At 40.3% G+C, this 15223-nt stretch overlaps 1 protein-coding gene across 1 annotated transcript; it reads right to left on the reverse strand.

The window, feature by feature from the left end:
- Positions 1-12549: 12549 nt before the first annotated feature.
- Positions 12550-13443, reverse strand: LOC126599068 (uncharacterized). Its single transcript, XM_050265429.1, has 2 exons — positions 13263-13443; positions 12550-12839 (listed from the first exon to the last, which is right to left on the reverse strand). The coding sequence occupies exons 1-2, from the start codon at positions 13441-13443 to the stop codon at positions 12550-12552; spliced, it is 471 nt and encodes a 156-aa protein (XP_050121386.1).
- Between the last annotated feature and the right edge of the window lie 1780 nt (positions 13444-15223).

Here is a 15223-nt window from a genome sequence, read left to right on the forward strand (position 1 = left end):
TTTAAAGCTTAAAACCGGACCAAGACATAAATGTAAAACCTTAAAACAATGCAACCCACCCTAATAAACCATGATTGGGTGTTCAATGCATAAGGAAGGTTTGGCAGTTAAGGTTCATAAATGGAGAAGATGCAAGCTTCAAGCCTTTAAGGCAACTTTCTTTCTCTCTAAAACTAAGTTCTAAACCCCCAAGAACAAAATGAAACCCTAAGGAACAAATATACCCAAGGAAATCAGAATTTCCATCAACCAACTTGTCTCCAGGACACTTGTTAGCTACAAAAGAAATCTAGGCATATCAATGACCAAAAACTGACTACCATCAGAAGGGTGTTAGTCAGTCCATGTAGGCTGTCTTAATTTGTGTGCTTAGATAGCTGGAAGCCAGCGCGCAAAACTGACTAGACAATCAAACTAGATAGAATGCAACACAAATAGAGATATGAAATGCACATGCATGAACAAACCTTTGAGTTTAAATGTGCCACATTTTGAACATTTACTCCAACAACAACATCCCATAATCTGACTATATTCTAAAGTTAGATTGAGCATGTGTGATGATTCAATTATAATATTTGACAAGGAAAGCCGAACACTTAAAGCTAGACTTTACAAAAAGATTATATTTGTATTCGATGAACAACATGACATGATGATTTGGTGTAAAGATAATGATAAGGAAAGTGGATTTGGGTTGTCATTAACATACTCGCTCCAACAAGTGAATGGAAACTCCGTTGATTATGCGGTGCCTCGATGATATTTTACCTTGAACTTATTTCCATTGTTAGATAATCAAAAGATGTTGTTGATGCACAAAATCAGTAAGAACTTTGGTACAACAGAAAGTGTTAAGTTTGTGACATTCGTTAGATTGCTCTGGTCACTAGTGTGGATAAGTATGTAAATGGATAAAGACAGGGAAGCAAACACAAGATGTGCGTAGTTCACCCAGATTGGCTACGTCCACGGAGTAGAGGAGTTCTCATTAATTGTGAAAGGCTTATACAAGTACATAGGTTTAAGCTCTCATTTAGTGAGTACTAGTGAATGATTTAGTACAAATGACATTAGGAAATATTGTGAGAGAATGATCTCTATTTATAAAAGAGCGTTTCTAGTTTCATTCTGACATTGACACGTGTCGTGTTGTGATTGGCTTCTAATGTTGACACGTGTCGCATTGTGATTGGCCTCCTGGTTGGAGGGAAATTCTTCTGGGTCATTGACGGTATAACGTTGACCGGTGCTCAGTAGTTTTGGGATTGGTCAAGTATGATACAAACAGATGTAATATACAATATAAAAGACAACACCAATATATAAGGATTTATATTACAATTGGTCCAAAAAATTAGACATTTCAATCAAGATGGTCCTTGAAATAGAAAATTGGGTACCCTAGAAAAATCATCAATTTAATTCCTGAAAATGAGTCTCGTAAATCAATTTAGTCATTCTTTCTTTCCGTCACATTTTTTTTAGTGTGCAGATGTTGCACACGAATAGTTCTCACCTATCCAATTATATGGTGTCACGTGGAATGATCACTAATTTTTTTTATAAGATTTAGAAATTACAACTAACAAAACTAAAAATAAATAAGTAAACAACTAAAAACAAAAAGCATCATCGTCTTCTTTAAGGAGCAGCATCTCCTTGAAGAGGTACAGTCATTCGCATCGGTTCCAGCTAGGCACGGAGGCACTCACTGTTAGCTGTAGCTCGGCCCATGTTTTTTGGGTGAAAAAAAAAATAGAGTTAGAAACTTAAGTCTCTTCTACACAAATAGAAATCTGAGGCCGTCGGTTAGAAAATTAATTCAAACTCTAAATTTTAAGGTGAGTGTCATATTCATTCTTGTCTCATTAAAGCAAGTCGGTGACTATTGTCGTCATTCCCTTCACATTAACACAATAACTCACGCACTTGGCACTCGAGAAATTTGGGGGAAAGAAATTCAACCCTAGTTATATACTTAACAACCCAAATTAATAACTAAATCGGAAATGGTAAATCCAAGTTCATCTGTGCTACGTGTTGTCAAACGGAAATATAAGTACAATAAATCATGTCACGTGTTTGTATCATAAAAACTCAATAATTTTTTTATTGCTCTAGTTATGAACCGATACAAACTAAATTAACTTACATTGTTTTCGGTTTAGTATGTAAGCTTTAAAGTTTGAAATTTAGGGGTTTACTTTTAGATAAGTAAACTAAACGAAGATCGAATGTTGGCCTATTTTTTATAGTAAAATACATGACAACCCTTTGTCCCTTTTATCACGGAAGAAAGTTGTGGTTTCAGTATAAATGCAAATATGAAGAGTAGTTCAACTTATACGCCCATGTAAGGTTTCACTTCTCATCAGTGTGGGATTCATGCTCAACCCGTTCACTCACGTGTGACGAATTTTCAATCATAACACATGAACAACACAACAGGGTGATGTGGACAGCGTGTGGCTGTTTGACTTCATACGTGGGACAAACATGCTCTGATACTATAAAGAAAATTGTAGTTTCACTATAAACTCAATTGACAATATCAAAAAAAGCCCAACTTACTAATTATAAGCCAATGCAAAGTCTTTCATCATATCAATGTAAGATTCAGTCTCAACAATCGAATTACTACGCTAGTATGCTTGTTTCAAGCATATCCAATGGTGACATGGTGTGTGTGCACTTTGGTTTGTGTGAAGTCATTTACAATATAACTTACATATTTCGTCGTCTCTTCCATTATCAAATTCTAAAGTGTTGTGAAATTAGACGTTAGTTGCATAGTTAATCCCAAGTCATGTGCAATTTGTTTTCATCTTAATAATGTTTGTATTGTGTGTTTGTTTGTTTGCTACCCCATTCGTAAGGATGGAGCGCCCTTACTAACCCGAGTGGCTTAAGGCGTGCTTAAAATGACTTTACAAAAGTAGTGAACATATTTCAAACACCATGCTTTGCTTAACCAAAGCTCCATCACCCATCAATTGCTTTAATACCTTACTTAGTTACATATCTACGCTACCAGTCTCGGCTTCATCTTAATGATGTTAAATTTTTAATTATTTTAATTTCATGATACATGCAATTAAGAGAGTTGTTAAAAAAGACAAAAGGAAACACATATTACAGATATACCACTTGAGGAGATACCAATGTGATTGATTCGAATAATTCTATTTACACTAACAAAAGACATTAATCGGGGTGGAGAATAATTCTATTTACACTAACAAAAGACATTAATCGGGGCGGAAAGAAATTCAAGTGTTAGAGTTACAAGGAACTATTATTTTATGCAAACAAAGAAATCTTATACAAAGTGAAAACAAATATTCAATTTAAACTATTAGAATTTTAAAAAGGTGTTTTTGTTGGCATGTTCTCTTTTGAAGTTTTTTTTGGAACCTAGGCAACAGTTAGAAAATTACTACAAGAACTAGATATACAAAATTTAAAAGAGAAAACTTGATGGAAATCTAATTTTATAAGAAGCGTTCTCTTCTGTAACTATGGAAAAGGTTGTGCCTAAATTATTTTTCGTAATTGTGAGAAGGCATGTGTCAACCCCGTTACCAACTCAGATTTTGCCTTAGTCTCCTTATTTCTCCTTATTTCTTTACTTTTTCATTTTGTTGTAAACCTAGAGTGGAGCTTGAGTTGAAAAATTTTCGTCAAATATTTTTATTCTTATTTACTCATCGAATAAGTAGATGATCACGTGTAAGCTACCTATATCATAGATTTGTGTTTTTTTTTTTTTTTTCTAAATCAACTTGCATCACAAGTTACCTGCGTATATGATATATTTTTTTTAATAGTCAACCTATATATCACACATAAGCTATGTTCTTTTTACCCATAACACATGTTAATCTGTCTTGATTATAGGTGTTAGTATTGGGCACTATTAGGCCCACATAGTGGTTTAGGTCAGGAAAGAGGCAACGAAAAGTCGAAGGTCCAAGGGGTTTAGTAGAGGATACTCCCGAGCGCTAAAGCTGACTGCCTATAAGCTTAGCCCGACTAGGATATGTAAAGAGCTTTCCAACCGCTAGAGGCACGTAGGCAGGCTGATAGCTTTATGGCACAAGTCGCTAAGAACATGTCTACCCAGATGTCAATTAGGCTACGTGGCGGCTCACGGTCAGTAGCAAAGACCTAGAATGAGACGTAAAGGTGGCCAGAGCGGTGCTCAAAGAGACGAGATTAGATAACCAAGGTCGAGCAAGACGCTCGGTCCGCATTAGTCTGAAAAGGTGCGCCATCTCGACTGAACACATGTCACTTCATCGCCGAATGTCTGGCTGATTGAGCATAGTGTAAAAAATAGTAGCTAAATTGATAATGAAGGTGAAAGAGTCAGTAATGTAACAATTCGTAATTTCTGATACTAAAGTGCCAATTTCAAAAGACAAAGACGAAAGCACCACATCCTAAATCACAAGGATGCTAAATATAATTTGTTAAAATTGATCAACATTCTTAATTTTTTTTTTAGTTGAGTGATAGTGTTAATGGCCTACATAGTTAGTTGCTAGGGAGAGGAGAATCGACATAATTATTGTCCGCAACTGCTGTAAAGCGTCATCTGCAACTTTCTTCATTCTTTTAAGTTGACGAAGTTAATTCATTTGTTGAAATCAACTTAATGCTCAATAACGTCCAAGTAAAGTCATTCATAACAAACCCACTGTAAAGCAAATATATATTTCCTTTCTTCTATACAAAAACGATCTCTATTGTAATTGTTGAACCTTTCGTAGTATCGTTTGTAATTAAGCAGAACATTAAAGTGTGATTGATTGCACAAAAAATATGTTCAAACACGTGAGAAATTTGTTATCCGACCGCCCAATAGCAATACATCCCCTAAGCCCTCATTCACCTTATTAAAAGAAATAGCGTAAGTCAAACAATTGGAGTCCATGAAATCGTCTAGAAAAGTTAGAGTGAGTCAAATCTCCAAATAATTTTCTTCTTTTGTTGGATAATCTCCAACCAAACTAAGTAATCAAGATAAAGACAAATATTAATAAGATAATTGAACAGACGGCCATATCCCTAGTGAATATCGTTGATTAGCTTACCATGGTTAACTTTTAACCAAGCGTAAACTAGAGTGGTTAGTCTTAGAAGAGGGGTACTATGAATCGATCCAAGTTTTACGCACAAATACATTAACCGCCGCACGGAGCCAAAACGACGTTGGGCGGTAACGTTTTGTTTATTAGTTTGTGTACTGTCTCTCCATGTGGTGCTTCGGATCGGACGGTGGTTTAAGCTCCCGCGAGCGTCGCGTGGCGATGCGAAGTCGGTCGATGAGATGTGAAAATAATTGAGATGCGTTTTGAGTTTCGCGTCGGCAGCGCCTCGTCACCGCTTTTTGTGCTCTCTCTCTCCTCTCCTTCCCTCCGACTCCGGTGGGCCCCATGAGCTTTAACATCTTGGAGACAAACCGCGGAGCCGTTGCGGTCGCGGTTTCCTGTTTCTGTGGCTTTGGCGGTTAACCTTGGAAGCTATCGTCACGCGTTCTGCTAGCGCGTCGCGTATGGGTTGCATGTTTAAGAAGGTTGCACGTTTCTTGAACTAAAGTTTTGGTTTTTTGTTTTTGAAAAATAGTTCAATAAGACAATTCATCTTTTCATAAGTTAAAAAGACTTACAGAAGTATTTTAATCTACCGTTGACATCATCATGCGATTTATCAGCGTCAATAATCGAACTCACGACATACTAGTGTGGAATATGAGTTTAAAATTCATTTCTAATTACTAAGTCACCCCAATTGTAGAATAGCTTATTTTATTTGGGAAATTGGTTAAAATTTTCAAATCTCAATTAGTACGTCGTTAATAATAAACTATTATTCTCTAATTTTTTTTATCTTTACGTCATCGAGATTTAATTAATATGTCAGCAATAGTTGGTTTTGATCAAATTCAATAATTGAGTTCAGTTTATAACTGTGGTACTCAAATTCTCAATTTGATGGATTTTACAATTTTGACTTGATTGCATAAAGTAATTAAAATTTGTCAAATTGAAATGATAGGGACTAAAGTGGAAAGCTAGCAAAACTATACAGATCAAGGGGGCAATTCATTGTGCAGTGACAATTTTTTTCCTATTTTTCTTTTGGTAAAATTTAATATTTTCGTATTATGGAATAGGTGTTGACCATAAAAACTACCTAGTCTACGTGGTGCGCAGGCCGAGTAATTAATAAGCTAATTACGTCTTTTGGTTGAATGTGGGGAGTGCCAACTTGACGACTAAGTTCAGCCGAGGAGTAAAATGAATGTTGATGTGGCGTTGGGCGCATTGCTGACTTCTTGATCTTGCGATTGCGGCCAAGGATTGAACACGTCTCGGCCTTCGAGTTCTAGAGCCTAAAGATAAGGTTGCTAGTTCTACGAAGTTCAATATCAAATTCGGCTGTTAGTGTGCCAAATATAGTACCCTAGTAACACCTTGTGGATGCAAATTTATGCCGTCTTCTCCTTTGACGAAAATGCACTTGCAAAATAATAACACCTAAGATTAAGGCCAAAAGTCTCACGCGCCCACGATGAATGGGGGGCTTTGGCCGAAGAATCTTCGATGCCAAAGTTAGAATTATGAAAAGAATGTGTTTATGAGTTTGTGGGTAGCAAATGGCTTGGCTTTTTAGTTGGATAATAGGGCTATTTATAGGGAAGTGACCGACCCTATTTGGAGAATAATGGCTGGCCATGTATGGTGAAATTGTGTGAGTAATTGCAAGATATTATGTGAAATAATATCTTGCAATTAATATGGCAATTAATCCTAAATTAAATAGGAAATTGGGAGTTACATTTTGAATAAGGATTTGATGATGAGTGATGAGAGGGATTTGAATAAATACCATTTTGATCACCTTTGACTCTTCCTTGATTGAGTCGTTATTGTTCGTTGCATGCACGTGGGAATCCTAGTGTGCCTCGAGGGTAATTTTGTCATTTTAACCCAAAAGTCATGTGTCACCTTTATAATTTTCTTGATTATTTTTGGCTCCACATAAGCCCCCACACTTGTTGGGATTCTCGTAAGAAATGGCAGCAGGTGTAGAGATTTTCCCTTGCTTTAGGAAACATAAGATTGTTTCCTATTTTGATGTAGATTCCCATTTTGACTTGGAATTAGATTCTTCTAGGAAAGGGAAGTAAATCTCCATCAAAGCCTATTTAAGCCTACCTTAAGTAGGGGATTAAATCAACTTCAGAGGGCAATTATTTATCCTTATAAGAAAGAGAGAAAGCTAGAGGATATTTGTTCCCCCTCCTCTAGCATTCTTCTTTGCTTGTCCGTGCAAAGAACCGTCTTCCGTTGATTTCTTTGTCTTCTTTGCGCCATACCGAGGTAAGTAAAATTTAATTTTCCTTGTTTTCTTCTTGGATGCTACCTCAGGGCAGCCGTCAGGGTGGTGCGGCACATCAATTGACGGGGGCCAGGAGTCGACTTGGTATAGGCCGAAGAGGTGGTGTGGCAGGGACTATGACTTGGGCTTGGCTACAGCCAAGGGTAGTTGGACGGTTGGGGTTGTGGCTTGAGGCGCTTGGGGCGGAGTGTTGGGCAAGCCACATGGCTCAAGCCCTATGGGATCTTGGACCTGACGCAGGCCAAGCTGGCTATTGATTGAAATGAGGAGGTCGCGGGCCTCCTAGGCTGCTGGAATGCTGGAATGCTGGGCATGTAAGCCTCCTGCCTGCTGGTGTGAGAGAGAAGAATGAGGGAAAAGCTAGCATGGGTTAAGCTCCTCTGCTGTCTAGTTGAGCCGAGAAAGATACATCATAAGGCCTGGCTTATGGGCAGTTGAGGTTGATCTTTAGGCTGCTCTATGCTTACTGAGCTGCTCTCTAATTTGTTGATTGTCATTCTCTGTTTATGTAGATTTGGAATTTGGCTCAATTCCCAAGACTTCTCCAAATATGAAAAAGGTGCACATTACTTTAGGTATCCTTGTTGAGTACCGTGAATGGCGTTGGTTGCTTAATCCTCTTCGCTGGGAGAAATGTGGGCTACCATCGAGAAAGGAGATAAAGTGGATCAATACGGATGCATTAGCTCTTTCGATCGTTGTCGTGGAGCCTGCTATGAATGAAGGTAGAAAGAAGAGATCTTCCTCACCTACTCAAGAGATGCTAGTTGAGAAAAAGCTGAAGGCTTCCTCTATTGCTCATGAAGGTCCGCATATTGCTAAGAGGCTTGTGATTGACTTGACTTCTTCCAAAGGAAAGAAAGATGAGGCTGCTAGATTTGAGCGTATGACGCCTGCTATGTTGAAAATAGCTAGTACGATTGCTGAAAAGATTGCTCAGAGTAGAGGTTTCGTCGTGCTCCTAGTGCCGAAGTCTGTATTGAGACATCCGTTGAGAGTTAAGTCTAGTGCACATATGGAGAGGCTTGTAACTATGAAGTGCAATAAGGTGGACCCTGATGCTAAAGTGGCGCCAATGCCTATTCTTCTTGCTTTTAAGACTAGTTTGCCTGTTGAGAAAGAAGAGACTACTTGTGTGGGTTGTTGTGAGAAATCCACCAAGCCTGTTTCTGGAGAGGCTGTTGAGATTTGTGATCTTTTAAAGCCAGATCTGCTTGAAGACGTGGACGCGTATGCCAATCTTGTTGATGGTGTTAAAGGGGTTATTTGCCCAAGTTCCTTTGCGAAGCATACAACTCAATATAGGAGAACTGCTTTGCTTGCCATGATGCAGAAAACTACGATTCTGGCAGCCGAGTTTATGCTCATTGACCAAGATGATACCAAGGCTGCCAAGGAGATGGCAACAACTATAGCAGCTGAGGCTTATTCTTCTGCCGAGAAGATTAAGAGGTTGGAGTTTAAGCTCGTCATTTTGAAGGGGTCCGATATCTCTGCCCTTACTTCTCTGCAGCTTGAAATCACTTGCCAGAAGATCGTTGACTTAAAGACTAAGCTTGATGCGATCCAAGTTAAGTATGAAAGTGCAGAAAAAGAGATTGGCTGTTACATACCTCAGATTCAAGATCTTAAGCGTGCCGTTTATGAGCTTCGTTTTGCTGCTTACACAAAAGATGAAGAGTTGATTGCTCCTTATAGCCAAATGATCCACTTCAAAAAAATCATCAACAGGCTTAAACCCCAAATGTTAAAACTCTAAGGTGGTTTGCTCGAAGAGAACGAGCAGTTGAAGGGCGAGAAGGCTGAACTCGAGGCTTCGTTTGTTCAGAGTTAGGCAATTTCTACAAGCTGGGTTATAAAGATCATCTCTTTGGTAGGCCATCTGACTTTGAGTTTGCTGGGAAAGACTTCGAGACATTCTTTATTTCTCAAGAAGACTTGCTTGCCTTTACTTTTGAGGCTTCCATTGGTTAAATAGTCGGAGAAGTTGATGCCCAGGTTGGGCCAGTCGGGTGTGAAGCGCTAGATGATGCCATTACTGAGAGTGTTATGGCTGCTGAAGGTGTGGCAACCAAGTAGTTATAGGATGCCCAAGCTACTGAAGAGTAGTCTTCTAGGTAGCCTTTAGGATTTTCTTTGTTTTCCTTGTTTCTTTTTGCTTTGCTTGAACTCATTTGACCTTTGCTATTTGCTTATCAATTTTGCTAGAAAACTTAATAAACTTGCTTCCTTCGTTTTTCTTCATCTTCGTTTCTTTTGTTTACGCCTAACCTTTGACTCTTCGACCAACGGCAAGCGTGCTACTTTTTTTATAAGCAGACAAGCCCACGTAGCTTATGCAGCCGTAGGTTTTGGTGTAGAACTTTTGGGAAGTTGTTAGCCATATAGTGGGTAACTGGACGCGTTACTTACAGAAGTTGACGAGCCCGCGTGACCACTTGGCTTTTAACTTTAGCTTTCTTCAATCCTTTGAGTTGTGTGGCCTACATCATAACATACTAAAGATTTTTGGGGCATGAAATTCACTAACCTTTCGCATTAAAAGTACACGGTTGTATAGAAATTCATAGGCAAAGGTCCAAGAGAACTCTTTACTTTTTATGTAACCAATTTCATGGGTTGCGTAGCAAGTATCACAACATTTTAGGAATTAGTGTAAATCTGAACGATCATTCTGCACTTAGCATAGATGAAGCTTATCGACTGCGTAGCATGTCAACAGTGAATAAAGCTTCGTATATGCAAGCTAACTATGTAACATTTCACAAAAATGTGCGGTTATATAAGTTTAGTGTTGCTTACAACTCAAAGGGTAAGCCGTAGGTAGTCTTTTGGAAACCGTAGGCTACCTTTGTGCACTCGGTAATAGGTTTAGGGTTCCATGGCAGCCGCCCATAGGTCGTATTATGTAATGTGCCTCCTCCATTTCTAAGGCCCGGTTCTTCATGGATTAGGCCAAGAGACGAAAAATCTTTCAGTTAGCTAAGCCTTGAAAAAGACCATTGTGGTTACTTATAGGAATCCTGGTGCAAGCCATCATGTACCTAGTTACACTAGGGCAGCCTGATTCATCCACGTTTAGATATTCGGAGTGTATAGTTTATCCTCTCGCATCAGAGAGCAAACCCATGTGGGTGTCGATAAATTGGTTTACCCTCTCGCATTGGAGAGCATGGTTGGTCTTCAGGGGGTGCAATTCCTACGATAAATCCCTAAGAATAGCGCGACCTTCTTTTGAAGTGCAAGAGTGATCAGTTGTTGTAAGCATGCAGTTGTGCCAAGTTGTAAATTACTTCTGAATTTCTCATTGAAAAATGAGTGAAACGAACGAAAACTTAGCTGTAAGTAGGAACTGCATAACAATTGGATAGTCATTGGCTTGTGAGGTGGTGCCTGTCGAGCTACTTGAGTCTTCGTGCTTTAATGTAGCAGGAAGTCACGCATGGTACTTCCTCATATTGTAGGTGTTTTACTGTTTTTCGATCTCGTTGTCGTTCTTAGTGGCGAGGGTATAACTACCTTTGCCGCCTACTTTGCTGATCTTGTACGAACCTTCCTAGATAGGATCTCTCTTTTTGGAGCCTTCTCTGCGAGTAGTGATGAAGGCTTTTCTTAGGACTAGATCTCCGGGCTATGAATGCCGGATCTTGGCCCTTTTGTTATAACTGGAGAGAAGCTGCTGCTGGTAGGTTGCGATGCGGGTGATGACCTTTTTGCATTTATCCTCTGCCAGATCTAAGTTTGTGGCCATCTTCTTTCTTTTCTGCTCGATGCTTGGCAATAAAGTGTTGATACTTGGCACAATGTCATTGGGATGAATGATTGCTTCTAAACCAAATTCCAAAAAGAAAAGAGTCTTACTGGTTGCTTGTCGTTTAGTTGTGCGATATACCCATATACATCTGTGAAGTTCGTCTGGCCATTTTCCCTTTTTGTCGGAAAGGGATTTCCTAAGGCAATCGAGAATCGTCTTGTTGGATGCTTCAGCTTGCCCATTACCTTGGGGATACCTCGGTGTGGACATGTGCTGCTTGATGCTATATTTCTGGAAGAACTTCGCCAAATCTTTGCCTACGAATTGCAGGGCATTATTTGTGACGATGGATTAAGGGATGCCAGATCGGAAAATGATGTTCCTCCATATGAAGCGCTCCATATCCGTTTGAGTTGTGGTTGTCATGGGCTCTGCTTCCACCCATTTAGTGAAGTAATCAGTCGCCATGATCATCATGCCTTTACCCCTAGTAGCGGGCGACATAGGCCCTACCAATTTGATTGCCCAATGCATGAACGGCTAATGACTCATCTGCAGGTGTAGCTCACTGGCAGGCAATGCAGGTACTGCCTTGTAGTGGCAGCGGTCGCACTTTTGTACTAACTTCTTAGTGTCTTGATGCATAGTAGACCAGTAGTAGCTTGCGTTAAGAGCCTTCTGTGCTAAGGATCGATCTCAGGAATGATTTCCACAAACGCTTTCGTGGATTGAACTTAGAACCTTCAAGTCATCGGGATGCGCTAGGTAGCCGAGATGTGGTCAAGTGTAAGATCTTCAGATGAGAATGTCGTTCCACATGTAGTAGCGTGCTGCCTTTGTTTAGAGCTTTCTAAACTCCAATCTTTCCATGGGGAGTGTGCCATTGACAAAGTAATCTATAAAGGAAACTTACTAGTTTGGAGTTTTACTAACCTATGACACCTTGGGTACTGGTTCAACTTCTATGCTTGGTTTGTCTAGATATTCCACCAGAATAGAGCATTTGTGTTGATGGTTAGATGCGGAGTTTGAAAATCGAAATGAATTGCAAGTTTTTTCACCGCTAAGTCTTTTACCATTTAGAGGCCTGCTAGTAGGGCTTCGTAATCTGCTTTGTTGTTGGATGCTTTGAAGCCTAGAGTGATTGCTTTCTTGAGCATTGAATCATCTGGGGTGACAAGAAGCACGCCTACTCTCGAGCCCTTGTAGTTGGATGCGCCGTTGACGTGCAAATGCCAGATTTCGCCATCAGATGAGGCAAGCGTAGCTAGGGCGTACTCGGTTGCCTCTGGGGTGTTGTTGGGCCGCTTTGTTGCGTTGCCTAGACTTGGGGTGAATTCTGCTATGAAGTCCACCAAGGCTTGGGCCTTTATCGCCATGCGGGGTCAGTAAACTATGCCGTATTGGCCAAGTTCCAATGCCCATTTCATTATTTGTTGAAAAGCATATGAACCATTTAGGATTAATCGTAGAGGATATTGAGTCATGACGATGGCTATATGAGCTTGAAAATATGGTTTGAGCTTCCGAGCCGCAACAACTAGCACCAAGATTAATTTCTCGATCTTCGGATATCTAGTTTTCGCATCGAGAAGAGCTTTAGAAGTATAAAATACCGGCAGTTTAGCCCCCAGCTCTTCTCGCATGTGGGCAGAGCTCACTGCTACTTCTGAGACTGCCAAGTAGATGTATAAGTCATCCGCTACTTCTGGCTTGGATAGTAAATGAGGTGATGTGAGATATTTCTTCAGACCTTAGAAAGCTCTTTCACACTCATCATCCCATTTGTCTCGTTGTGCCCTTTTGACTACTTTGAAAAAAGGCTTGCATCGATCGGTGGACCACAAGAGGAAGTGGTTGAGCGTAGCTCGTTTGGTCAAGCTTTGGATCTCTTTCAAGGTAGTTGGAGACTTCATCTCTCCGATTGCTCGGATCTGCTTGGGATGTGCTTCGATTCCTCATTGGGTTACTAAGTACCCTAAGAATCTGCCTAAAGATACTTCGAATGTGTATTTTGCGGGATTGAGCTTCATTTTGTACTTTCTAAGGATGTCGAAAGTTTTCACCAAGTTGCTGATGTGGTTTGATCGCTGCTTACCCTTCATCATGATGTCATCAATGTAAACCTCCATGGTTACTCCAATTTGCTTCTTGAATATCATGTTTACCAATCGTTGGTAAGTAATTCTTGTGTTCTTGAGGTTAAAAGGCATGACTTTGTAACAGTAGGTGCCTCGCTCGATCATGAACGTAATTTCCTCCTTGTCAGGCTTGTGCATGGCTATTTGGTTGTATCCGGAGTATGCGTCCAAGAAACTGAGCAGCTGGTTCCCATAAGTTGAATTGATTAGTAGATCGATTCGGGGAACTAGATAAGAATCATTCGGGCATGCTTTGTTGAGGTTGGTGTAGTCTACGTATACCCTCTATTTGCCCATCTTTTTCTTCATTACTAGCACAACGTTGGCTAGCCATGCTGAGTGTGCTACCTCTTCTATGAATCCGGTCTCTAGTAGCTTGTCGATTTCCGCTTCAATGATCATCACTCGTTCGAGTGCAAAATGTCTTCGCTTTTGGATTACTGGTTTGGTAGTGGGGTCGACGTGCAGCTTGTGGCAAGCTATCTTGGGGTTGATGCCGAGCATGTTGAAAGGTGAGTATGCGAAGATATTATAATTTTCCCTAAGAAAAGCCGTGAGTTCCTCATTTTCCTTTAGGTTTAGTCGTGAGCCGATTCTAGCAGTCTTCTCCGGCTTTTAGGGATTAAGAATGATATGCTTGGCGTCCTCTTCGGGTTTCCATCCTGTCTTTATTGCTAACGTGTTGATTTGGACACCATTTTCTTGATCTATCTACTGTAATTACTATTCGGTAGCTTCGCCATCCTTTTTGGACCTTAGTAGCCTCTATGAGGGTAAAAGTCTTCTTTTTTACTCTTTTAGTACTTGCACAGTGCATCGTCGAGATATGGCTTGGTTAGACTTGATTTCTCCGACTCATTCTCCTAGGATATGGATTCGAATTTTTTTGATACTTGACGGAGGTTACGGCATCTAGCTTTATCAGCCAAGGTCACCCTAGAATCCCATTGTAGGGAGACAGGTCACTTACTATTGTGAACATCTACTTTGAGACAACTGGTGGTGTTCTCACGTCAAGTGTAATGTGGCAGTGGAGGTGTGTCCGTTGAATCCTGTGAGTACCTCCGCTTGCAGTATGATTGTGCTTTCCAAGCTCATATTCTGAATTACTAAGAGCTGAAGTAGGTTAACCACACTTCCGTTATCAACCATCAATCTAACGACTATAGCATGTGTTAGTTGGACAAATATCACTAGTGCGTCGTCGTGTGGGAATTCGACGCCTTCGGCATCCTGCTCGGTGAAGCCAACGATGGGTCAATGTTGGGTGTTAACTGCCTGGACCTGAGAAACTAATAGAGATTGCTAGATTTTTCTTTTCTTGGAGTTATTGGTGGCCCTTAAGTGCATGGATTTTGTGAAGATGCCATTGATTCGAATTGTCTTGGTTATCAGCTCTTTGTTAGCGTTTACGTTCCTTCTAGGCTGCATAGCTAGCTTGTCCAAGTATCTATCGACCTTGCCTTCTTTCACCAGCTTCTCTAGGTAGTTCCTCTAAGTGTAGTAGTCATCGGTTATGTAACCAGGACCTCGATGGAATGCGCAATACTTGGTGTGGTCTAACTTGGAGGTATCTCCCTTTGACTGCTTTGGCAGCTTAAACCATGGTTCCCTCTTGATGTCGTAGAGGATTTGGTGGATCGGGATCGAGAACTTAGAGTAGTTCTTAAACGTCAGGCCTCTTTTAGTAGGGGATCGGTCCCTGCTCTTGACCTCTTTTTTGAGCTACTACTGATTCTTTTCGAGGCTACTCGGGTGCCTTGTTTGCTCGTCAAGCCTTGTCCCAAAATGCATGTTTCACTGCCAGAGCAAAATAGTCTGCCAGAGTTAAATCTTCTTTCATGATTAATTCTCCATACAGCGGGTGGTCTGCTGGGAGTCATTTTTGGAAGGTTGCACTAACTATCGAGTCATCGCA

Source organism: Malus sylvestris, chromosome 14 (genome assembly GCF_916048215.2).
Source record: "Malus sylvestris chromosome 14, drMalSylv7.2, whole genome shotgun sequence".
Lineage (NCBI taxonomy): Eukaryota > Viridiplantae > Streptophyta > Magnoliopsida > Rosales > Rosaceae > Malus > Malus sylvestris.

Coding starts and splice junctions, on each gene's coding strand:
- LOC126599068 (XM_050265429.1), bottom strand. CDS start 13,443: ATGCACAAGCCTGACAAGGAGGAAATTACGTTCATGATCGAGCGAGGC. Junction 12,840..13,262: donor TGATGACATCATGATGAAGG/GTAAGCAGCGAT, acceptor TCTACTTGGCAG/TCTCAGAAGTAGCAGTGAGC.